This window comes from Cyanistes caeruleus, chromosome 6 (assembly GCF_971803275.1).
Source record: "Cyanistes caeruleus chromosome 6, bCyaCae1.hap1.1, whole genome shotgun sequence".
Classification (NCBI taxonomy): domain Eukaryota; kingdom Metazoa; phylum Chordata; class Aves; order Passeriformes; family Paridae; genus Cyanistes; species Cyanistes caeruleus.
Genome location: NC_141706.1, coordinates 44,113,133 through 44,140,278, shown reverse-complemented (window position 1 = coordinate 44,140,278; position 27,146 = coordinate 44,113,133). Strand labels below are relative to the sequence as shown.

Sequence of the window (27,146 nt, the reverse complement as noted above, 5' to 3'; positions counted from 1 at the left end):
GGTGCTACAATAAATTGCTGCGCTTCATTTACAAGGAGTGATAACAGAAGCAAAATGAGGATCTGGCAGCAAATTACTTCTCAGTTCACCCTGGGTCAGGCTGCTGGGGCTAATGAGAAGAGGTGCTCTAATTTTAAACTCCTCCTCAACCAAGCTATTCTTGCATTAATGTTCACTGCTATAAATTGTAAAGTCAAATGAAGGAGCACTGTTGAAAATTAACCAGTATTTTTATCCTTTGAGTACCCAATAGAACATATTTTGGCTTCTAAGCCTGGTGGTTATCAAAGGCAGCACAGCTACACCAGCCGCTCCCGCCTCACCACGGCAGGATGCTCCTCACACACGCACACACACACACACCGCTGTTTCTGCCTTTGCTTTACATGAGAGGCAAAAATAGTATGGCTTTACAACCAAGTTATAATTTATCTCAAAGAAGAAGGTGTTTAAAGCCAGCCTTTTTGTGTGCTTTAACAGGACTCTGCAGACAGACATTAAAATGGTGCAGAATTACTCCATCCATTTAATGCTACCACACATGTTTAATGAATTGTAGTTGTGTATATAGAAAGACCCTGTAAATCACTGACCCGTTTATGTCTATGAACTCCTTGTTGCTGTAACCCAGAGCAGGATTTGAGTAGTTAATGAGAAACTAATGCAGCACCTGCTTCTCATGAAATAGCTTCCTAAGCCTGTATTTCGTCAATTCGATGAAATCAAATACAATACAAATAGGAAAAAATAAATAAACAGAATAAACCCCCAAACCAAAACTATAGTCCAGGGTTCATAGTCAGGGTGTTACACATCTTGGAAGAACATGATTCTAGATTTTCATCACTGGATTTTTATTGATAACTTGGCACTGACTACAATGACATTAATATATTTGAAATATATATCAATGGTATGGCATTCATTTTTTGTGAGATGTGTCTGTCCTGGTACATTCTTCCATGAAATTACTACATAACATACAAATTAACCACACTACCCTACTCTAATCATTGTAATCAGTTATGTTTTCATGTGTACATTACTAATATATAAGGTTGTTGTAGTTCTTGTGTGTGGTTTAATTGCTTGTTTTTGCATATCTTGTGTGATTGATGATGTTCTAGAAATCTTTTCCCCGAAAGGAGACTTTCTAAATTACTTTGTTTAGATGCTAATGATTGTATTTCATTAGTGGCCCTCTCATCCAGAATCATCTTTAAATGAATGAATATGCCATAATTAAAAATCTGAATTATGAATTACTTTGAAAGGAGACAACATTGTCCCGATTTCCCACTGCGACTCAGTGTTATTTCAATTATGTAAATATGTTTAATCATTCCCCTTTTGTTTTTCTAATTATTTAATATTAATGTTGCTTTACCCCTTTATTGCTACAAGAAGGGATATGGCATCTTAAATGAGAGTACTTAGACAAGTGATACACAGATGACTAGATTCAAGCAGACATTTACCAGAATGCATAACCCATTTCAAAAACAAACATGCTATTAACATTCATACTAATATAGCAACACTAGCAGTAATTGCCCTTCATGCATGTTTTGTCTTTATAAACCTAATGTATTCACAATGTACGATCTCCAATCAACTTTCCTATCAAACTTAAAGTCCATTTGTACAACTTCAAATTCTCTTGAAGTGCAGATTTTAAGTAATGCAATTTCTCTGCCCCCACAGGCTGCACTTTATCAGTAGTTTAAAAAACAGATATAAATTATTAAGCATCTGGACATAAGATCTTTTCTCACTGAAAAGGCCATTGTATTTTATAGGATAAGCAAGCAAATTTTTTCCCGTGAGTCTGAGCAACCTGAAAAAGTTAATGCTCCTGAAAATTGTGCATAATACTGCAATTCTACTGAAATTCACAAAAGGAAAGCACTGTGGTTAATATCTGTAAAACTGTCAAAATCATAAATCCACATTAGGCATTACACATGCTACATAACAGAAAATGGAAATTAATTATAAATATTTACACATCATTGAAATGTTATATGAATTTCTAACTAGAATAGAGTAAAATGTAATAATTTGGCATTTGCTTTGAAACATCCTGAAATAGAATTCCTAGAAATACAGTATCTCACTCCCCAGTAAGACTAGCAACACAAGTTCAGAGCATTGTTTAAAATAGCTATTTGTAATTAACCTGATGTACTACCATAGAAGACACAGAGAAATAGGAGTTTTATTTCTGTATTCTTTAAACAACACTACAGCGCTATGAAAAAGTGAGAACTTATTAGTGGAAGCTAATGCATCTGCTTCAGTTTTTATCAGTAATGACTTTTTTCATATTAAAAAAATATTTATTTTTAATCATAGGTTTTACATTTTGCCAGTGACCAGGGGTCAAAAAGGGTAATGAAATGTGCATGAGTATTATCAGTGAACTCATTCTCCCACTTCCAGTTTGAGTTTATTATTCTCTGCTTTGCAGTTTTTGCAGAGAGAATGCTTCCAATTAGCACTGCTGCTCTTTTAGCCTCAAAATTACACTTGGATTATTCAATACAAAGGAAAAAAAATTTCTAATACATTCTTGTTTGGATTTTTGAAAAATAAAATTTTCCATAAGCAAGGACAGAGTAGATGTTTTCCATGGACTTCTCTGTACTGACACAGCCAAAGTGGTGAGCTTTATTCATCACATCACTCTTGCCATTGGATCAAGGTCTGCCTGCAATCAGATTTCTGCATTTTGTCAGAAACACACAAATGTACAACCAGTTCTTACTGTTACAATATGTATTTTTATGTAGATGTATTTTTTGGAAGTAATTCTTCCAAAATCATCTTTAGTGGTGCTGACATTTTCAACCAAAAAAATAGCACAAGATAGTAGCTGCAATTTCTGTGCTATTACAATTGCGTGTGTGTGTGTGTGAGTGTGTGTGTATGTGTGTGAAACATTTCATTTCTGTAAATAATTTTTTAAAAATTATAGAAGCAATCCCTCAGTATATCCACATAAGAGTTCCAGTAAACTACCTTTTCTTTGCAGACCACATCTCTTGAGAGACAATACTTTGTAAAAACAGTCAGAGAAGAGAAGAGAAGAGAGAAACACATATAAAACTTTAATGGGCTGGTATGTTAAAAATTAAGAAAGCGAACAGCAGGAAGCAAAGCCTGGCAGCCTCCATTTTATGTTACATTTTTCACAAGCTAGTTTCATTACAAAAATTAGGAATGGTAATTGCTACATATAAATGTAAAGTGTCTCTCTTGGCCCAGCACAGGGGATAAAAACCCCCAACCAAATCCCAAACTATAATGCCACTCTCTGTTCTCAGGATTCTTAAGTATGCAAATAGTTTTTCCACTTAAGATCTCCCAGACACAGATCTGGTCAAAGCAAATTACCCAAACAGTTTGCATTCATCAGAGAGGAAAAGAGATGATAAAGCAGATAAAACCAATGATTGTAGACATTTTGAACAAAAGCCTGCCATTTTACAGAGGAGATTATTTTGTACTCTAACTCTCTAGTTATATTAGTAGCAGAATCTTATTTTCATATTATAAGATAATGTGAGGTGAAATGGTAGATAAAACCTGCCTTCACTGAAGTGAATGACAAGATTTTCATTGACACAAATGGAGTGCTTTTGTTCCAGGGGCTTTATGCCTTGTGCAATTTTTTCAGTGGTTTTTTTTGTACAAATATTAGCCTTTCTAACTGAGTTCTTTAACATTCAGTATTATTTGTGCAGCCTATGTTTCACATCTGCCCATGGAATTATTCATCTCCAAAAAAAAAATCATCTAGCATATCAGTTGTAATTCAACTTTCCCCTATTAGTTTTGTGAACAAAGTGTTCTTTTTCTTTTACATTTTAGTTAAGATGGACACAATGCATGGAATTATGATGCAGAATGTTAGTCTGTGAAATGTTATGTATGATTTATCTTCTAACAAAATACAAACGTACATAAAATCTTACTTTTTGTATAAGTGCTTATAATCCTTGTCCCATAGATGTCCACAAAAATCTATTACTTTATTACAAACTTTTTTGAATCAAATCTCTCATTGCTCAACTTTTAGGACCAGTTCTTCTGTACATCTTGAACACCCATGCTCTGCACAATAGGATGTTGAGCATGCACCTCTCAGCTGCATACAAGCAGTAAGAATGATGGTGCCATAAAGCTCTGGTTCATGTGTTACAAACCACCATCCACCATGCAGCAGTAGTGGCCAGATTTAGTAGTTCCATGAGTGCCATCCCAAAATGCCACCACAGTTGTCAGTTATCTGGGTGAGTGTAAGAAAATTTTCCAAGATGTCTTGGGTGAGAATACTCATATCAAGAATAACAGCACAAATATTTGATGAAATTATCAATAAAACTGTTTTCTACAGAAGTAAGGAAGATTAAACAGTAAGACTATAAAATAATATTATTAACACAACACAAGCTGAAAAAGCAGGTAAATCTATTGCAAATAGTGTTTGGGTTATGCTTCAGACTTCTGGGTTTATGCAGATATCACTGACCTATTTAAAGAAAACCCATTAAATTCCTTGTCCTCCCTGCAGGGGACATAAGGAATAGCTGATCATTATCCTCTTCATAACCATTTGTGACATACAGAAAGAATTGTATTCTGTTCCCTTTTGTATTTCCCTTCATTTAGCATAAATTGCTATAGATACATCATGCTTTCCACACAGTTCAGCAAATATTTAGCAAATTCTATATCAATCCTGTGGCTTCTCTCTTCAGAGACCTGCTTTTTTCTGGAGGTGCCATGACCAAAGCTGGACACAGTACTCAACAGGAATACCCACCTCTCGCATCCATAACCTAAAGCTTCCATTAACACCTCTCAGAATGAAGTCTGGCTCTTTTTCTGCAAGAATTCTTCCAAATCTTTTCCAGTTCTACTGCTTTTTACAATATCCTTAATGATCACCACTGGGATCACTTCTGATGCAGTGGATAAAGCTAGTCTGACTCTTACTTGTAAATGGATTTTTCTCAGATCAAAGTCTTAGATTAACCTTTAGGAAAAAATGAGATATTTGTATTCTCTAGTTCATTTTAGAGCCAACTAATCATTCCAGACCATAACGAGTGACTGGCAGTGTCATTAATAAAGATTGTCACTGCTACCAAAGCCCACTTTACACCAAAAAGCATAAAAACTGGACATTATCAAAAAGTCCTTTTTACCTGGTTTTGAAATAAAAAACATTAATATGCATATAAGGTGTTTTAGTAGAATCAGTTTTTAATTGCTTACAGCTTTTTCAACAGCAGATGAGAATATTAAACTCATCAAAACAACAAAATCTATAATGTGAATAACACAAAAGATTTAACTTCAGCAGTCTCCCTAGAGCAAGTGCTTACATCACCAAGATAGTTCTGGATATGTCCCTGTAATAGTGCAAAACACTTAAAGAAGCAGAACTAGAAACAATTTCAGTTCTATTTTAAGTAAAGGAGTTGGAGGAAACACTTCCTTAACTGAAGCCATAAGTCAGGGAAAATCAAAGGATCCCAGGCCATAGCAGAAGGCAGATGCCAGGTCAAGGAAGGGGATCCCTGGTCCAGCCTTGGGGTGGTCTGGGCATGGCAATGATCAGCCAGGAGCAGAGAAGATGAATCACAGAACTGTTAAGGTTGGAAAGTACCTCTGGAGAGCATCTTGTGCATTTGCAGACATGGCTTCTCATCCTGTCACTGGGCACCACTGAAAAGAGTCTGGCACCATCCAGTTGACCATCTTTGTAATATTTATTATATTATTATTTATATGCATTAATGAAATCCCCTCTCAGTCTTCTCCTCCTTCTCCTGTCTAGACTGATGAGACCTCACCTATGCTGGCTAAGCTTTTGCCAGGCTGGTGAAAAAGGCAGAGGCTGAGTGCCAGGTTGGTATAGCCTTGCTATTCATTTTAGAGGGTTGAATGTCAGAAGGAATAGCTACTATATATATATATAAAATTGCTAGTTTCACCATTTCAGATGGTAAGAAGTGCCTGCTAAGGTTGTACATTGTTTTCAGGGGCAGGAGAACCAGATTCAGACTACCAAAAAGAATTGTGGTTCTCTAGGTCAATGGCTGAAGTGAAACGTGGGGAAAGTTTTTGCATTTTGGTTTTAGAAGCCTGCCTCTTCAAGCCTATTTTTAAAACACACTTCCAGGTTCAGCATCTTGACTCTAAAGTCAGTTTTAAAATGAGACATTGAATCATTTACGTTTTAAAATACTGAAAGAATTCCAACTTCTTCTCGGTCTTTTCTTTGTTCTAACTCATCACCAATTTGGAGATAATTTTGTAGAAAGATTTGATTCCTTTCAATTAATGGACTGTTCCAATGGAAAAGCCATACCTACATATATATATTTATTCTATTGTTTCATCTTCTAGAAGTAATAAGGCAATGTTTGAGATTTGCTGAACTCTTTTGATTATGAAAAGTGGTGAAACCTGTGATCTGAGCCAGGAATTTCTTTGCTACAATTGTTTTTTTACACAAAGAATGTACATATAATTCTTCTTCCCAGAACCCAATAGGAACAGACAAGAAACAGTTCATCTGGGCATGCTTCCAAGCCTGTCTTTTCAGACCAATATGCTCAAAAGAAGCTTGGTTTGAATTCTTCTGAGGGGAAATGCTACTTCAAATTCTCCTGACTCTCCTGCTGCACCTCTTGCTTTTCTGCTTCCACAGCTGTGTTCCACCCACTGCCCGAGCTCTGCATTACTGAACAATGGTAATTCCCACCATCCCCCAAAAATCACCACCTTAGTCTTTCACATTTCTACCTATTTTCTGCTTTGGACACAGACTTGTCTTTTTTCCTTGTTTGCTTTCATAAAGGAGCTTTATTCAGTTGAAATTAAGAGAATCAGTGTGCCAAATATCTTGATTATGATTGCCAAAAATAAGCTTGCTGGAAGCCATTCCTTTCAATGCCATAGACCTTCCATTGTCCAAGTGGAATAAGGAACAGAGATCTCTTGTGGAACATGTCTCTGATTCATCCCCACTTAACTAACACTGCATAGTTGCTTCATATCCCAAATATCCTCTTAGCCATGACACTGTGCCTTGAATCATATTTCATCTTCTAATGATGCCTTTGAAACTAAAGTGTGTCTAAAAACCCCAATATTTTTCAAGATACACAATGTAGGAAATTTTATCATTGCTTGTAGAAACTTTTAACAAGAAAAGACAGCTGAGGAAAGGAAGACATACAAATTAAGCTTTTTCTTCTACATGAGGAGAAGGTCAATCCACCACACTAATTGGTGATGGTGCTATGGGGGGTTTTGGGTTAGGCAAAGAGATGCCCTGGCAGAGAAGAAATAGCTCTAGGAATGCTTAGCACCCTTCTGGGGTAGCATGGAGAAGCTAATAGCCAGCTTTCAAGGTAGTTGAGGTGCGGAAGGAACAAAACAACAACAAAAAGGAGCTTGTTTAAAAAGCAGCCTAAAATTGTGTTCTCTTCTGTATTTGTCCCCTTGGTCACAGACCCCATTTTATTTCTTCCTTATCTTAACAGATGAAGTAAAATTACTTTTTTAAACTAAAATGTTGTGATAAAGCAGGACCACCTAGAAGCACGGGTGCATACTTTTCCAAGGACATGCGCAATGCTCCTGTAAGAACTGAGTCCTGATTTTGCAGAGAAAAAAAATCTGCTGTCCAAGTTTGCAAGGAGCTGCTGGCAAGCATTGGAAAAATTATTTGCAAGTGAGGAACAATATTTTAGTGACTAAAATGTTTCCAGATTCCTCAAGAAGCTCTGTCTAGGATGAAACATTATGAAGCTTTCTTTCAACAGCTTCTTACCTAAAAAAAAGGGAAAATAAACAGTAAGGAGATCTTCCTTGTCCCCCTTCATCATGAATGTCACTCCTATGCACTAGTTGGAATCATAACTAATGTGCTAAGGCCAAGACTAGGGTCTTGTATTCTGGGAATCAATGTAGTCTGCAGAGAAGGAGAAATGTGTGGCAGGTGTGGAGACAAAGGGAGGCACTGCCCTACTACTCTTCTGAGAAACAGGCACAAGTTAACCAAATGTAAAGAAAATAACTATTTTCAGCAACCCTTCAAACCACCATATGAAGTAGAAAATGCAATCATGCTATCACAGAGCAAACAGCAGATGTGATCTCATTAAACCCTGATTTGATATTATGCAAATTTTCCTTTTGTACATTTCCATCCAGACTTCGTTAACACAAGTCTGTGTTAGCTCCCAGTGAGAGACACAAATAGGTGGCATTGAGAAGGACAATGTTTTCTGGTAGTAGTGGTAAGAATGACTCCATCAGAAGAGAGCAGCTCAAAGGCCACAGCAATCTCTAGCAACCAGTGTTTTTAATGAGTCCCTGTTCTAGCCCTTCAGATAGGATGGCCTTGACCCCTGACCCCTGACCCTGAGTTATTGGGAAATACCTAAAGGCCATAGATAGATTTGCAGAGAGAGGGCAAAGAAGCCTGTAGGTCCCTGTGTGCTCTCACACCCTGGTGCTCCAGCAGCTAGGCAGCTAGGCAGCTTTCAGGTCCAAACTCAAAGTACAATAATTAAACCTGTTGCTTTTCCAACCTCTAAACCTTGTTCAGGAACAATGTTTATTCTGTGTTGTACTGGCAATAATATAATCTGTTTTGCTATCACATAATAATGTAAAACCCAGGACATGGCACAGAATGGTAATACTGTCAGCAGTGTCAGATCAACAGTCAAAACTGCTTTTGCTCTGGCAATATGCCATGTATAACTTTGTATTTCACATGACTTTGCCATTTATGGTAGAGGCATTATTTCTTCTCATCTTTTAAGTTGTTTTTTTGTTCTCAAGTTTGATCACTAGCTTGAGATCTGTCAATTTGAGCACTTTTCATCAGCATTAGCAACAGCATGGAAAAACTAAACTTTGGGATAACACCATACTCAGCTTGTTATAACTAAGTTCATGCTATACAGAATCAGCTGGGTAAAATATATGAAAAACAACTAAATAAATCTGTGCATTTCAGCATCTTCAAGACATTCTTTGTGGAAATCTACATAGTAGGTTACTTAAAGGTCTTTCATAAGGACAGTGACATGGACAGCAGACTAGTTATTGTCTAGTGTGTAATATTCAGCCAAGGAGAGCCTTTTTAATGGTTGGAAAAATTTTATTGACTACAAAGGACATTAGAGTTGAGAGAGACAATGATCCTAAACCACAAGAAAAAATTAATATTGTTTCACTCTTATGAAGATGTATAACTGTTGTGAGAAGGATACATGGGTAAGCTCCCACAAAGTATTTGGATAAAACATTGGCATGAAATGCTGGCAATGTTATGTAAATATTGTGATGATTAAATGTCTAATTAATTATTATTATTATTTGCATTACATCCATATTTGAACACTCTAATTAAAGCACAGTTCTGCTGAGTTCAATGCTATACAAATATGTCAGGGGAAAAGCTCCATTTCCCTGGTGAATCTGCAATCCAAATAGCAAATGCAAAGCAGAGAGAGAGAGAAATTTAGAAAGTGACTTACCCAAGAGTATATAGTAGGCCACTGTCAGAACAATAGGAAGAAGAAATTCAAAACAAGCAGGAAGATCCACTAGAACACTGGGATGAGAAAAAGGAACTTGTGTCATTTTTTTTCAATTTCAATGGAAGAATAAAAAGAAACTTTTGTGAAATACTTTTGGCTAAATACAGAAAATTCAGTTTTGGAAATGTTGCCTCTGTGACTTGTGTTACCATTCACCATAGTGGATTAATCTTCCCAAGCTCAGTACAAGGTGGTTTCCTTTTCAACATAGTCATCACTGCCAGCCTTGGTAATGTATGCCCTACAAAAGTCATCCAGGTACTGAAGTCTAGCTCACAGAGAAAATAAACAGACAAACCACAATTTCCAGGTGGAAATTACTGGGTGTATAATTTTGGTAGTAAGCTATGGTTTTTGTTCAACCAAAGCTACAACCTTCTACTTATTTTGGAGTTTCATTCAACTCCAGTTTCAACAACTTTATTCACTTAAAAAGGCACCTCTTTCAAATCCCTCATGTGGGTTAGAAATCTCAATATTGTTAAGGAAAGCCTATATTATGAAAAGGGGGGAGAAAAGATAAATTAATCATTGTCTGCCTTATCTGATGTTGAAGAAATTTTTTAGGCAGAAATTTTCAACCAATCTTATAAAGAAGGTTCTCACTCTTTAATTCACAATTCAAATTTATATTTGCACCCAATTGCAGAATTCATGACCCAACCTCTGCAACTATATTTAGAGATATTTTAAATATAAAACAGAACACCCCAAGAGACAGCATTTTCTTCTTCCATTTCTTCCCCCCTCCTGATGAAACACACCTCAGAAGTCTTTTAAAAGAATGATCATGTAATAATTTGCAATCAATCCCAACACCAGTTTTACTGCAGCTACAGCTAAGCTATACCCAAGACCAGATCAAAGGATAAGAAAAAGGTAATTTTCTGTCACCTTTGTTATCCATTCTCATTTCTCGCACAGTAAAAAGCAATGAGCTAGTTCAGTTATCAGGACAATTTAGAGGAGCCTTTCTGAATTAGTTATCTGCAAGGAGCCTCAGACAGCTGTCCCACCAATGGCAGAGCTCCATGGTGAAGAAGCAGTAAGAAATCACCTCTTCCCACCACACGACACCACACACAGAGGGAAGCTGGGAAGAACAAGACCTATGCAAGGTCACCACATCCAGGATTGGAAATGGTATAAAATCCTGCATAAGGGGTCAAAGATACGCCTAAAACTTCCAAGAAGATCAGACTACTGTGTTAGAAACTCTGTAATAGGCTGTCTGCTATGACTTTTTATCCTCAGACCACTACAATGTTATCTTGAAAATAAACAGTAGGACTTTGCTATTTCTGCAGGAAAATGGATATCTGCTGGGATATCTGAGGTTCCTCCTTGCTGTCCCTGGCAATGGCACCTTCTCCTGCTTATTTGTGACCCCAGCTAGCCATCAAAGCTTCCTACAGCATCCCAGAAAGCAGAAGGGGACAACACCAGAAAGGTGAAGCATTTGCAAAAGAGCTCTGAAGAGCCCAGAAGTATTACAGATCACAGCACGCCACAGAGCTGTCCAAGCTCAGCAAATGACACACAGCTGATTGCCTCCACAGCCAGAAGGAGGACTCAAAGCTGAAGGAAGGCACAATTCAATTATCTTGGAAACATTTTGATGGTCCCATGCACTTTATGACTGTTGATGACACCAGAAACAGCGAAGCTGAATCTATGATAGCCTGTTTGAGATAAATACATTAGCTGTGGTCAGTGTGACAATCTGTCAGGGTAGGAGGAACTAAGCAAGCAGCAGCCAAGATACAGATCCCTTCCTGACTGGCTTCATCACATGCATACAACTGTGAAGAGATAAATATTGTAGCAGCTTTTCTGGTAAAGGGCGATTACCAATCCAGCAGCACCAACTGGCTAATGAGGAACTGAATTAACAGAGATGACAAGTGCTCAGTTCCCCCACATTGCCTGGATTATATTGGCCAGGGAAAGAGAGAAGCATATATCCAATTCATGAAGGTGTGCATTAGATCCACTTAATCTTGCTGCCTAATTTCCATCCCCTCAAACACCACAAGTCCCATGAGTTTTTTCACCTATAAGAGATGGAATTGGTTCTACTATAGGTATGATTTAAATAATTTAAACTTGAATAAAATATATTATCTAGTTCATTTTCTAATTTTAATGCTGAATGTTAACCAAAGGTAAATGAATCAAAAGTACTCCACAAAAAGCTAGATAGAGGAAATGGGAACTTTAAGTATGGTTTTAGGTAATTGATCTTCTTTATCACAATCTGGGATTTTGCAATCATTATTTCATCTTCTTTGTGCCTGAAGCTTTCCTTCTCCATGATGGTTTGATCCTTTTTCCAAGCCTCTTCAGCTGTAGAAAGCTTTGGTTTTCTTTCCAGTTCAGGTTCCCATCTGCCACTTCTAATCCTCATTTTCATTCTTGACAGTTAGTCATCTGATTTCTTTGATCCTTTGTAGCAAACCTTGAACTCTGTTTTTATTCAGATTAGAATCCAGCATTGAGAAGTAATGTTTTCTTGTAGCCTTGTAGCCTCTAGCTTGTTAAATCTTGTTTATTTTTTCCAAAATCTTCAATTGCTGCACTTGAATTTTCTGTGGTTTCAGGCCATATTTCTGATTTACATGCAGCATCTGTGACAAGTTATCAGCCTCTAACAATTGCAAGGGGTGAACATGCCTTCTCTTTCAGTTTCTAAATGCTGTTTAGGCAGTACAGCTGGCGTACAGCACTGGGAGAGCAGTAAGTTACCCAGATGCAACAGGCACTGCTTGGACTCTCACAGCCTTGCAGGTGTGTAGGACAATGAAATCTTTCCAGGTCTTACATTCACTGAGGTGAGGGAAGCACTCTGAGGATCTCCACTGTTGTACGGGAAGTTCCTGAAAACTCTTGAGAACTTAGGGTGCCCAGGCTGGCATCTCAGAGCATCACCACAGCATAAATGACTGCTCCATGTGTGTGCCAGAGTACAGCCTACTTCAGATGACTGACAACACAATTCATCCAGTTCATGCAGAAGAGCATGGTGCTTGGCTTTAGCATAGGTCACCTAGATGAAGATGCTGGCAGACAGGAAGATCCCTTCCTTGGTGCGCTCTAATGATAATGAATTCTTAGTAGGCAGAATGGTCATCTGAAGTATCACTCCAGTGTGATCCAACAAAATTTTCCTGGAGGTTCCTGTACACAAAGAGGAGGGAGGAAGATTTTTCAATTGAAACTAGTGGAAGCAATAAGTTGAATGGGGTAGCTGAGTTATGGTCTTAAGAGGTGAGCCAACTTCTATAAACATCAGTGTTAACTGCTAATTCCTTGTAGAGGACATTGTTGGACAAAGTGTTTAATCCTCTATTTGGATGCACCACTGTTCCTTAATTGGTTTATCAGTATGGCCAGTGCTGTTGGGATTAGAACAAAGGTTCTTCGAATAAATCACCTAGCAGTGTATTCTTCATCTCCATGCATGGGGCAAGAGAGGGCATGGAGTCCTTAGCTTCAGAGAAATACAATGCTCTTAGGCCTCCTGTTGAAGAATCCCATTAGGATTTTTGGAACCAAGTTTGTTTTCCACCAGACGCTTCCTCCTGGAGACTTCAATGTCATAGGAGTCTAGGAATTGTTCAGACATTATTAGTACAGCAGTCCTTACAAGTACATGAGATGGTTAGTGTTAAGGATGTTAAGCCAAAAATACCCAAACCTTTGCATTCTCAGACAGACATAAACATGCTGAACATTTATCTGGGGCCCGACTTTCCCTAAATAGGACAGACCATGCCTGTACATGAATCCCAAAGGTTCAGAATTTGGCACAGAAGACATCATGGATGCAAAACAGTATTGAACAGGGCTAGAAGATATAGACTTTGAAAAATATTAATTTCAAATAAGAAAGGGATAAAATCTCTTCACACCTTTGCAAAAAGGTTTACAGATTTTAAAGTTTGCAAAAAGGGTGAGCTGAGCAGTCACTGGGTTGCATTTGAAGAGTGCTAGAGAAGAGCCATTAATTCTGTGTTTTTTATAGTCATGCATGGAAGCATGAAAGTCAGAGTTTATATACATATTCTTGAAAGATCCTGCTATTCAGATTTCTGATTTCTCACACACATGTACCTCTGGGTCCACACTGATGAGTACTCAAGAAACACAGTATATTGTCAAAACAGAAATATAGACAGGCAGACAACATGAAACAATGCCAAGAAGGCATGAATATGCTGACTTAAAACACTGTTAACAAATTTTAAGGACTGACAAGCTACATAGCTCCCTTAAGCACAGCTAATCAAGAAATTAAAGGTCAAGGGATCACTGTAGAAGTCCTTTGGAACTGACTTTTTCTGTAGGAGGTTTAGTCATCTGTTTGTCCAGTAAGACCCATTATTTGTCCAATAAACACCAGTTCATGTTTTTTGTCCCATACATGTGGGAAAAACTGGTACTGATTCCTTGACCTCTTGCTCTGATGTTCTGACCAGCAATATAACTAAGCACTGATTCTTTACAGTTTTCATGATACACCTGAGACATTGCAGATACAAGCTGAGTGGGAAAGAGATGTTGTGTGAAGTTTTCTCAGTAATTACTCTAAGCAGAGATGATTGTTTGTCTTTTGGTCTTATCTGTCAGGCTTTAATTGCTTCCCTGGTTCCTTACAGCTGCAGACTTTTCTTTTCCTAAGCCTCTTTCTCTTCCAAATACATTTCTTGCATTTCTTACCTGTATAAAGCTACTGAGCCCTTTGTTGCCATGGTTTCCTTAAATGTTCCCATGTTTGTCCTCTCCCATTTTCCACAACATACAATTCAAAAAGTTTTGTCAGCCAGGCTCTTAATTACTGATATAAATCACCTAAGTTAATAAGACCCGTTAAAGAGACCTTTAACACTGTGATATTTTCAGTTTATGTTATTGATTTAGCCATTTGCTAAGACTTAACAGAAAACAATTTTCTGTTTCCTGAAGCTTTACTGCATTGTAATTCATAAACAGTGTGAAATAAGAAAGAATTATTCAAAAAGTAAAACCTACAAATATAAAAGCTAGGTTCACCCAATTCTTAAAATACAGTTTTTCAAACAACTTGCCTAACTATGGTTTTACAGGTCCCAATGCTATATTCACCTTCCCTGGGATCTTCATGCTGCTTAACAAAGAAGGTAAAGCATTTTGTCCAAGATGGTAATTTGTGCCCCAAAAATGCATCATTCATAAGGATAGTCAAAGATGAGACTAAATAAAAAATCTAGGGAGGACAAGTTCATGTTACTTTTCTTCCATCTGCTCACACTACATTCTAGTTTCAAGGCTGGTGGCTGCTGGACAAGCAGGAATAGCCACATTTGTTTGAGTTTCTCTGTCATTGGATTGCACAGATATTTGTGTGTACATACAAGCCAAATAGTTATTCATTCGTAAAAGAAACAAAACCAAAAATATAAAACACCCACAAAACACCAAACAACCTGTGATTTATTTGACTCACACCCAGAAGTTCCTTCTGACGTCTTGTAAAGAGAAAGCATATGAAGCACTAGCAATTCAATAGTAGCATTCTGGGCAGGAAATCTCACCAACAGATAATGATTTCTTTAACAGTGGCTACCAGAAATTTATATTCATTTATTTTCATGGAACTCGTTCAACAAGAAGTACCACATGAGCAATGGGACAGGGGGTGTGTGCAGAGATGCCGCCCGGTGAGCACACCTCACACACCCCCTGCTCCTACATTTCGCGTTGATGTACCACCAGCCACATCGGCAAGCATTCCGTACTTTCGGAACGAAGAGCCGAGCGCCCGGCGGCGGAGGCCGGACGAGTGCCTCTGCTGTAAGGGCCGCTGCGCAGAGCCCGGCGGCGCCGCGCCCGGAGCCGGAGGTGCAGAGCTCAGGAGCTGCTAAGGTCGCGTAGGAAGAACGGAGGGGCTTTACACCGCCAGCCCATCCTGCAGCGGCGGGAACTCCTGCTCCCTCCGGGGACACACCGCTCCCTCAGGGGGCACACCGCTCCCTCCGGGGACACACCGCTCCCTCAGGGGACACACCGCTCCCTCTGGGGACACACCGCTCCATCCAGGGACACACCGCTCCCTCCGGGGACACACCGCTCCCTCCGGGGACACACCGCTCCCTCAGGGGGAACACACCGCTCCCTCCGGGGACACACCGCTCCCTCAGGGGACACACCGCTCCCTCAGGGGGGACACACCGCTCTCTCAGGGGGGACACCGCTGCCTCCGGGGACACACCGCTCCCTCCGGGGACACACCGCTCCCTCAGGGGACACACCGCTCCCTCCGGGGACACACCGCTCCCTCCGGGGACACTCCGCTCCATCCAGGGACACACCGCTCCCTCAGGGGGGACACACCGCTCCCTCCGGGGACACACCGCTCCCTCCGGGGGGACACCGCTCCCTCCGGGGGGATACACCGCTCCCTCAGGGGGGACACACCGCTCCCTCCGGGGGGACACCGCTCCCTCAGGGGGGACACCGCTCCCTCAGGGGGGACACACCGCTCCCTCAGGGGGGACACCGCTCCCTCCGGGGACACCGCTCCCTCCGGGGGGATACACCGCTCCCTCAGGGGGGACACCGCTCCCTCAGGGGGCACACCGCTCCCTCTAGGGTGACACCGCTCCCTCCGGGGGGATACCGCTCCCTCAGGGGGGACACACCGCTCCCTCAGGGGGTACACACCGCTCCCTCCGGGGGGACACCGCTCCCCGCCCGGCCCCGCTCCCGATGCCTCGCCTGACTCCACCGTGTCCCTTGTGCAAGGGCGCCATCTGGCGGGAGCGGCGGGCGGCGCCGCCGGGGCGCCTCTCCCTGCGCCGCGGAATGCCCAGAGCCGGGCGGCCCACGGAAACTGGGAAGCCCTAGGGAGCCCCGGGCGGCCCACGGAAACTGGGGAGCCCCGGAGAGCGCCGGGCGGCCCACGGAAACTGGGGAGCCCCAGGGAGCCTCGGGCGGCCCACGGAAACTGGGAAGCCCTAGGGAGCCCCGGGCGGCCCACGGAAACTGGGGAGCCCCAGGGAGCCCCGGGCGGCCCACGGAAACTGGGGAGCCCCGGGGAGCGCCGGGCGGCCCACGGAAACTGGGGAGCCCCAGGGAGCCCCGGACGGCCCACGGAAACTGGGGAGCCCCGGGGAGCCCCGCTGCCCCGGCTCCGCCGGCAGCACGGCCTTTGAGGCGTCCGACACTTTGAGGGCCAAAAGCGCAGGAAAGGCGCTAAAGGGGACTCGGCAGAGCGTCGCTGGAAGTGCCAGGGCTAAGGCAGGAGAAAAGTCTGGTATTTAAATCATTGCTGTAATTTTTTCAGGGGAAGGTGTAATTTCGAAGGGATTTAGTCACAAGATATCAGTTTGTCATAATAGACCGGTCAGGGTGGCGCAGGGGAAGTTCCCGGAGCCGGCTGGTCTTCCCAAAAATAAAACACAGGGCACAAGAGGAGAGAGGCGAGCAGGGGCCAGTTTCTGAGAACGGGAATTCACAGCTTCCAAGTCTCGGCTACTGAAATAACTACTTCAGGGACAAATTTAAATGCACGTATAATCTCACGCTCATGAAAAACATTCAGGGAAAGATTCTAATCAAAGGTTGCCGCTAAAATGAAGTATCTGGGGGCCGACCGCCCCCTCATTTTCATCATAAGGATGCTGAATTCCTGCTCCTCCAGGAAATTTGTTTAAAAAGCTCCTCAAAGATTTTATGCCTGAATGTTCATGTTTCTCTGCTGCAAAAACATGATATTCTCTGTACCCAACAAACCACAGTTACGATGCTATTTTCTATACACATACTTTTCACCTCTTTTTTTTTCTCTACTTACTAGTTTTTCTCAAAAAGAAACAAAACCAACACAGTCTGCACGCACACACAAAAAGCCCAGAGCCCAAAAACCTACAAAAACTGACCATGTTTTTGGCAACTCAGAATCAGTAGTAATCTGGAGCTCTCTCCTTCAGAAACGCTGCCTCTGAATTTTAAAATTACTCATCTCAAGAGAAATTGGTATGCTGGCAGAAGAATAAATCTCAATAGGTGTATAAGAATCTGTATTCATCCAATCTCTCATTGAGGACCTTGCTTTGTAAGACAGCATTTCATAATATGTCAGGTTTAGCTTTTCTGCTTTTTTGTTGTTTAAACTGACAAGCAGTAAGCTACCTTTTCTTTTTATCCTCCATCACTAAAAAGTTAGCAATTTTCTACAACAATAAATGAAACATAGTAGAAAAAGTAAAAAACTTACAGTGAAAAATGCTTGGGAAAAAATCTTGAAAAATCATACTTACTCTTGTTTGTAATGTGTGAAATTATTACAAGTATGTTCACTATGAGTACTATTGATACATTACTCACAATTTAGCTAAATTCAATGAACCACATACTGTGCCCATCTCAGTAGGTGACTCATGCATTTTGTATTTCAAGTATCAAATGTTTGCCAAAAACAGTATTTTAAAAAGTAGGAAAATTGTTCAAAAGGGCTTGTGAATAGGCTGGGACTACCCACAGGCAGCTCTTACTTATGTTCTGACCACTTACGTAGGATTTCATGGCACTACTGTAGTATTCTGCTAGAAGTAGTGCTTAGCCACAGCAGCCCCACCTTATGCACTTCATGTCTTTTTCTCACATATATTGTACTTCCTTTAAATACACACACATTAGAATTTAATGTGATACTTTAAAGCAGTTGTGTTTTAGAGAGAAAAGCCTGCAGAGTAAACATTTTCCCTACAGAGTTACTGCTCCGTAATTTCATACACATTTCCTAATTTTCCTAGCACCATGCTTTGCCCTTCTTAATTTAAATGTAAAAAAGAAGAAAACAAATCAGCAATGTCAAAAGAATAATTTAGCTGATCCCTGAATAATGTAGAATACTATTTTAAATCAAATATTTCAGTGTAAAGCTCCAGAATCAGGTCCGCAGGAAGAAATAGGCTTCAGTCCTCCTGGTGTTGACACCTTTTCACAGTTTCAACACCTGCAGGGTGACAAAGGAGGCCACTACAAGTTGAAGACTCTGTAGGTTAGCTTAGATTTAGGCAGCTTTCCAAACCCATTTTTACAGACCTTGGAATGCATCTGGATCTAATTTTTAGCTTCAAGCAAGGGTTTCCTGATCCCAGAATACCATGTATTGCATCCAGGTATTATAAACTTCTCTGTGAAAGCAGAGAATCGTGTGTCTTCATGGTGTGTGATGAGGACATTTTTTTTTTTTTTCACTGGGGCCTGTGAATTGTACACATTTATAGAGGGTGTGACTTTCAGTGTCTATTTTCTGGATAAGTAAATATTTGGTGAAATATTTTTGAACGTTTGGTGACTCCTTTGAATTGGTATCAAACAGTGCAATTTCATTACTGATCATCTTCTTTCCCAGAATTCCTATGGCACTTTCCCTCATGAGCTGGCTCTTCATAGAGTCCCTTCTGATCCCTGGAAAAAGCCAGTACAGTGTCATCAAAAAGGTGATGAACCTAGGGTTCACAGAATCATAGAATGATTTCAGTTGGAAGGGAGGATTACCGAGTTCCAACACCCCTGCCGTGAGCAGGGACACCTTCCACTAAACCAGGTTGCCCAGGGCCACATCCAACCTGGCCTTGCACACTTACGGGGATGGGGCATTCACAGCTTCTCTGGGCAACCTGTGCCAGCATCTTATATCCAGTTCCCAATACCTAATCTAAACCTTCCCTCTTTTGGTTTAAAGCCATTACCCCCTTTCCAACCACTTGTGTCCTTGGAAAAAGTCTCTCTCCAGCTTTCTGGGAGGCTGCTATAAGGTCTCTGTGGAGCCTTCTCTACTCTGGCTGAACAACCCAAACTGTTTCAGCCTCTCTTCAGCACCTCTTGACAGTTGCTCAAGCCTTCTAACCATCTTTGTGGCCTCCTCCTCCTCCATGGGATAATGTTGACTAGGGATATATTAAATTGATGGAGTCACAACTTTCATATATATGCAGAAGTGGTAAAATTAAGCATAATATTGAACTCTGAACTTCAATTTAATAAATTAGAAACCTGATGTGAAGCATGTTTTATTCATCATTTTGTCAACCACTTCACATTTGTACCCTGCTTTTCTTGTAAAAACTGTCAAAAGAACACACATGGAAAAGTATTGTGGGAAAACATTTGATATATTTTAGATTCATTTAATGAAATGTAGCAACCAGACAGCAAGTAGGAAAAGCAACATCAGTATGCCCAGACAATTCTCTAAAGGCCTTTACCAACTGTTTTGTAAGAGGATCATTAGCGTCCTGCCTATGAAATTACCAAAATTGATTTCTTCATATTGACATGGGTGAAAGTAATGATACTTGAAGGAAATACTAAATTTTAAGCAGAGAAAGTATACATATTTTGCTGGTAATATAAACTTATCCAAGTGCTCTACATTGGGAGTGAATGCATACACAATATGGAAAATCTCAAACATACAGTTTGTATTTTTTAATACTTTAAGGCATTGCTTCACTTGGGAAATCATGTTAATTGTTAAATGATGACAGCTGTAATATTAACATTTTCAACAAGGGGCCAGATTATTGCTTTACTATCCATGCATCATGCTAGAAATGTTTTTTAACATCAGAGACTCAATATTTATCAAGAGAATTTGATTTAGTAATAACCAGTATAACAGTACTCCACAGTTTCCATTAGTTTGATTGAATGTTATATCTGTCTAAGCAAACCGAGCATTAGGCGCTTCAGTGAAAGTCACTTGTCATAGAGAAAAATATAATGCATGAATATTTCATTAGTAGATGAATACCCATCAAAACTTTACTTGAAATGCTTGAAAGCACCTACTGAATGCTTGCCAGTTATTTCATAAAACAGAGATGGTAGTAATACTGCTGTTGAAACAGGAAAAAATCTATTAGATCATTTAACATACTAAAACAATTATGGTATAATTATAAGGAACGTAATTATATGTTCTTGATGTCTTTAACAGTGCAAGCCTCACTAATTAACATTAGAAATTCAATCAAAACAAATTATGCTTTAAAATTTAAGGATGAACTTAAAGAGAAAGATCACATTTACCAAGTCAAACAAATACAACTTGAAATTCCACCTGATAGTAGGCAAACTCTTCATATGTATATTTGCAGTCTCCCTCCCTTTCCATCTGATAAATGTTACTTACTGTATTTGGAGATATATCAGTAGAGAGGGGTGGAGAGAGAGAGTGAGATAGGTATGTATACATACACTCTAATTACCATTATAGAAAGCTATAGTGTTAGCTTTGCTTGAGACAAAATCCAATAGAGATTGTTGTGGCCTTCAGTTTAAACTTTAAAGGAAGAGATTCATACCGTTCCTACTGTATTTGGGTGTTCTCTGCATATCCCTGCATGGTGTATAAACTTATCATAAAATTTTCATCTCCAACTCTGCCCTTGGTTTCTATTTTACTGTTGTCTGTTACTTTTCACCTCTCAGGACTGCAGGACTTTTTACAGAACAAAGAAACCACCAGTTTTTGGGGAAAATACTCAATTATTTTAAAAAGTTTAGGTATGTCATGTCATTAGAACAACAAAGAAGATCTGCCCAGACCATTTCCTGTATAAACTATTCTCTTTGAAAACATCTATTTTGCAGAACTGGAACTAGCCTAATTGCTTCAATCCTGTTGTCATTCTCTGTTTTTCTGAAAGGAATTTCTCTGAGGCTGGTTCCAGTCAAAATATACAGGTACTTTGTTTTGTTTCTTCATAAACAAAAATTGTCTTTCACATCAAATATGCATCTATGTCTCTATCTCAGTTACCACTGTGCTTCACAGGAAGGATACGCAGTTGCTTGTAGCCCCTGCATCCCTTCAGAGAAGGGACTTCCGTCCAACTGTCTTCCTTTCTCTCTGGATGTCACTGAAGCCCAGTTCTGTAAGCAGCACAACCAGTCAGAGTGTACAGAGCAGGAGTACTTGACAACTTCAAAATATCTAGAGTAATACTTAATGCAAAAGAAACAACTGTAATTTTTTTTGTTTAGTATTAGAGTGTTACATACAAAAACAAATTTCAAAATATCTGAATTTCTTATGGAGTGGAAATTCCCCATTTTTTGCTAGCTCTTGACTGCTCGTGGTAGTCTGATAAGTTTTTCTATTTGTTTAACAATATTATAAATCTAACAGAATACCTATGGAGTGTTTTCTTCTCACTGTGGAGATTAAAAGAGAAAGAGGTTCCGATAATAATAACCGATATTATTACCGAAAATAAAACCGAAAGGTTTATTGACATTGCATTAAACAGATGAATGTAAGAAACTTCACAAACGAAAGAAAAACAAAATTCTCCATAAAACATAGAGTATTGAAATACTATTCAATATATTTATATTATATTTGTTCTGGGACTGGACCCTAGCAAAAATACTTCAAATATGTTCCCCTTTCTTGCACTGAAAAGCTCCAGAATGTCATCATCATTCATAAGTACAGAAAAATGGAAGCCTCCAAGACTTGGTTTCTCTCTTAAAAAAAAAAAAAGTAGCATATAGAGTAAACACTCCACTTTCCATATTTTTGCTTTCCATTCATTTTCTCAAATTAACTGAAGCAGAACTATTATCGAATTAATATTTATCCATTTTCTGCTTCTCCTTTAAGTGGATACACACATTCTAAGGTTTGATCATGAATAATGCTGAACTCTGTGGGCACCAGCCAGTTCCCTAAATGTAGGAAGCCAGTGCTAATTGAGAGACCTGCAGATAGCCCAGTCAGTCATCCCAGCGCAGGAAGATGGGAGTGGAGGAGATGCATGCACCTTTTGGCACAGCCAGACCCCCAGCAGCTCATCCAGGTGACTCTTCAGTCAGCTGATCCTCACCTTGTCTCTGCAGGTCTGCCAAGTCTAGTCAAAGGTAGCAACAATTTGGTTAGCTTAACTCCATGTTCCTGGCTGGCCTGCCACTTTGGGGTGCAAACTCCAACACAATGTAAGACAGCAAAAATTCTAGAAGAGTTAATATGATTGTAGCTTATTTCAGTTTAATCCTCAAAAAACTCTTGGTATGAGGACTATGAGATTTCAAATCCTTATTGATCATTAGAAAAGCTGGTACTTTAGACCCAAGTATATTCCTAGAAACACTGGACTTTATCAGAGCACATCAGCCACAGCAGTGATCAGTGCCAGTGAAAATGTGCAAATTTTTCACAGAATAATTGCATTGGAGTATTTGAATTCTAAGAAGAAAATTCAGACAACTCCTTGCATAATTTGATTAATCAACACCTCCTCAGTGAATAAAGAGTCTCTCATGCTATTAGAGGTTGAATGGATTCAAGAGCTATGCTGGAGAATGACAGCAAAAATTGACTGAATAACACAGAAACAAACTTGTCAAGTCCCCCACATATAAGACTGCTTTCTGTTTCAGGTTCTGTTCCATTCTTCCACAGACCCAAAGATGATGGGATGTCTTCATCCTCCATATAAGCCCTTTAAATATAGCAGTGAAATGCTTTTCTTGTTATTTGACAAAATATCCCTGCTGTGTCTAGTCTGGTTTAACCCCTTCACCACACAATGTTTCTCAGCACAGCTGGAGTATGGAGAAACCCTGTACAGTTTTTCCCTGACCGTTTCTATACTACAACTACACTACATTTCCTTCTGTAAACTAGAGTTTTTGAAACAATTTTATTAAATTTTATTTTCATATGGTCAGCTGTGCAATACAGTAGGCTTCTGTTACTTGGTTTACTTTGCAAAGGTTTTTAGTAAGGTTTATAATAAAATATTTTCCAATGCCTACCATCATCTTTCCTCTTTTGAAGAATTACCAAAATACCTCTGTGGCCCTGGCATGCATTTTTCTGCTATTTGGAATGGCAGCACACTTAAAAATAAGTAAATAAATGGTGATAAAGAAAAAAATGTCTATTTCACTTTGAAACAAATTATTACAGCAGCTGATTGCAATTGGAGAGAAGATGTAGAAAGGCAAAATGCTAGTAGTATCAATTGGAGTGAATTAACTGGGGTACTCAGGCACAGTCTCAAGAAAAGGACTGACTGTCAGAAGGAGTTTTAGTGGTGTGAAAACTTGCATTGCATTTCTTCAGCACATGGAAGAGGAATCTACCTGGTTTTCCCAAAAGTACAAAAGCAATCAGGTATTTTATTTATGTTGCCTGCTAAGAGGGATGGGGAATTCTAGAATGAACAGGAATGAAAAAAAAATAAAAAAAATTAAAAAAACCAAAAAATTTTATTGTACACCACTACATTTTCAAGAAACATTTCTCATAAATTTTGTCTTAAAAAGTAATTTTCCAAAATACTTTTCGAAGAAAATATAGCCCTCATTGTTGATTTGCTTATTTGGCAAATAAAGAGAGAAGTAGTAGAAAAAACATTTTGGATGCTGCAGGGGACTCAGACTGAGTTTCTTGTGTTTTCTTCTCCAAACTTCATCTAGCTATTTCAGTCATTTAAAAGATATTTTTAAACAGAAATTCCAATACACGTACTAATATTTTTCATTTTTTCTCTTCTGCTCGCAACCTGTTGTGGCATTAGTTACAGTTGGTTCAGTAACTTCCCTTAATACCTTCAGCCTGTCTGTCACCAAGTTAAATATGTCAAGTTGTGACCAAATGCAGGGAGGGTTTTTATGGAAATGTGAGAGAGATTTCCAAATCTGCTGGTCTGAAAGAGCTTGACTTTGATTTTCAGACTTGAAAATGTTAGACTGTTTTTTTTCCCAGAGTTACCTGAGATGCACATGTACTGCACATTTCTTCAGTAGTTTGAATCCTCAATGAAATGGGTTTAGCAAACAGGAAATTAGTCTAGAAGGTGAATATCCTGGCCTTAATACCTAATACTCTGAGCCCATGTTAATTTTTATTTTCCTGCTGCAAATATAGCTGTACCTTTGTCTTAGATGCAAGAATTTCAACTTCTTATCAAAGTATTCCATCACAGCAGATTAATATTCTTTAACATATTTTATCCAGTGGTCAGAAAAAAAGAAAAAGAAACTTCCAGAATAAGCTTACTGCATTCATAAATTGTGTCACACTTGCTAAATAGATTTTAATCATTATCCATTCACAAAAATTAGCAATGTGATGCATAACAAGAACATAATTTGCTGTACTGGGACAGTGACAAAGCAGAGTATTTACTTACCCTTTATTGGCCATTATCAGAAAGGAAAAGGGGAGGCACACCAAACAAATTAAGACACCAAGGCATTCTGACCTAATGACCAGGACCTTGGAAAAGTGGTTGTTAAATATTCACAGCTGTTAATTTTTGCAGTTTCACTGTAAGATAACACCAATGAAATGGGGGCAAAGTCAATACTGGTGTGCTTAAATGAATGGCATGGAGACCTCGTAGCTATAATATTTTCATATGTATCCATTTATGAACTGTACCTTGTGGTGTATGGTATGTATCTGCAAAGAGATGCAGTAGTAATGAAAAGAGAAAGCAACATCTGTCCTTAGAACTTGCTTTCCAAGAGACAACCGTGAGAGCAGAAGGAATAGCAGAGAGATGGCTCAAGAGGCATTTTGCCATCTGAAAGAGTAAAAAGAGTGAGCTACAGGTAATATGAGAAGAGGTGCCATATTTGTCATCCTTCAAGGAGTGCTCAAAGAGGATGGGCTCAGTAGGGAAGTCCAGCCTCCATAAGGGGAAGTTTCCATCCTCAGCAGTTAAGGTGGGGAGCTGCACAGTGTTGTGCATTTACATCCAAGCAGGAAATCTGACATCACTCATTTGCCACACTGTGATGTAACAGGCTGTGATTCACATCTCCTTAGAGACGCTTTCCTGCCAAGTAATGTGGAACTGTGGTCCTCAAGGAATAACGGCAGGAAAACTGTGAGCAATGTGCTCCTAATGAAATCACTATGTTCTTCAAACCTTACTCTGAACCAAAATTTCTGCTACACCTGAATGTTCAACATTTATTTTCATAGTTACTTAAGCAAAAAAAAAGATTTCAAGATAAGGATTCCAGCTAAGTAATTTCTGACTTGCCACTCTGGAGGACATCCCAGTTCTCTTCAGTAATGCAAGCCTTGCCTATTTTATTACCCAAACCAAAATATACTACAATGCTAGTGCTCCATTTGCCTTGCTGTCCAGGTTCCAGATAGGATAGAGTTATTTTTCTTCCTAGTAGCTAGTAGTACAGTGCTGTGTTTTTTGGATTTAGTATGAAAATAATAGTGACAACACACTGTTTTGGCTGCTGCTAAGCAGTGTTTATGCTAAGTCGAGGATTTCTCAGCTTCCCACACCTCCACAACAGCGAGTCAGCTGGGGGGACACAAGAAACTGAGAGGAGACACAGCCAGGACAGCTGACTCAAAATGACCAGAGAGACATTCCATATCAAATGACATCATGAACCAAGGGGAAGGGTAGCCTGGAGCCAGGAGCTGGCTGGGCATCAGCCCTAGGAATCTTAGGAAATGCTGATCTTCTGAATTCATTGCTTCCTGAAGGCTGGCAGGAGGTGGTTTAAGCTGGTCCGTTCTACTGTGTGTTGCAACATGCAGATATCCAATTACCAATCCCCAACAAATGAAGCCGTAACCAGCAACATAATTAAATGTGCTAACAGAATTTCTGGATTTGTCCTGCAAATGTCAATGTACTGGTTCAATTACCTGATGGCAGCATCCTGATAAAAATTATATTTATTCATTAGTTCTATATCAAGTTAAAGCAAAGCAATTAAAATTCCCTTACACAGTCCACAGAACAAGTAGATTTAAAAACATTCACTGTATTGATTAGAAAATTAACAAATAATAAGTATTGTTGATTCTAGAAGTCTTTTTTTTACCCTTCAGAGAACAAGCCTTAATGTACTGGAGGTCACATTTTAGATCTAAAATATGGAGATAATGAGACTCATTTCTTTTTTACAGTGCTTTAAAATCTCCTGATGAAAAGTGCTATATAAGACCTTGATATTATTATGATTAATGCTCATAATCACCATCTTGTCAGTACTTTTTCCCCTTCTGACCTTGTAGTTTCCATGTAGTAAAAGGCACTTACCTCACTGCTTGATCAAGCTCTTAAGACAGCTCAGGCAGCAGGTTTATGCCTCCTTTCCAGGAGGTGGATTCAAGAATCTACCTAGGTGGCTTGATAAAAGGAATGGGATGCTCTAGGGAAAAAAAAAATAAAAAAAAAAATTTAAAATCATTGATTCTTATATATCCAAGGAAGTTTTTCTTCTCAACTCTCGGGCTTTTTTCTCCTTGGGTCACTGTCCCTTTAGGTAGCACATCCATGGAAATAATTCTGAGTGATTTTATTTGAGAGGGGATGCATTAAGGATAGCATTTTAGCAGTGAGGAGACCTCTTGTTCGGCAGCACTCATTCCACTGGAACAACTTCAGGCTTGTGGTCAAAAATTTGGGTTATCTCTGTGTTGGATTTTGCCTATCTGGCATAAACTGCTGAGTTTCAGCC

General features: G+C 39.5%; 1 protein-coding gene and 1 long non-coding RNA gene across 2 annotated transcripts; both read right to left on the bottom strand.

The window, feature by feature from the left end:
* Positions 1 to 11,758: 11,758 nt before the first annotated feature.
* LOC147652637 (uncharacterized) lies at positions 11,759 to 19,315 on the bottom strand. Its single transcript, XM_086895154.1, has 3 exons — positions 19,271 to 19,315; positions 15,682 to 16,908; positions 11,759 to 15,600 (listed from the first exon to the last, which is right to left on the bottom strand). Exons 1-2 carry the CDS (start codon positions 19,313 to 19,315, stop codon positions 15,913 to 15,915), a joined length of 1,041 nt encoding a protein of 346 aa, XP_086751280.1. The 3' UTR covers positions 11,759 to 15,600; positions 15,682 to 15,912.
* Positions 19,316 to 19,779: 464 nt separating this feature from the next.
* Positions 19,780 to 22,543, bottom strand: LOC147652636 (uncharacterized). The gene is made up of 2 exons (XR_015288344.1): positions 22,457 to 22,543; positions 19,780 to 21,563 (listed from the first exon to the last, which is right to left on the bottom strand). It is a non-coding gene; the product is annotated as an uncharacterized LOC147652636 (long non-coding RNA).
* Positions 22,544 to 27,146: the final 4,603 nt, after the last annotated feature.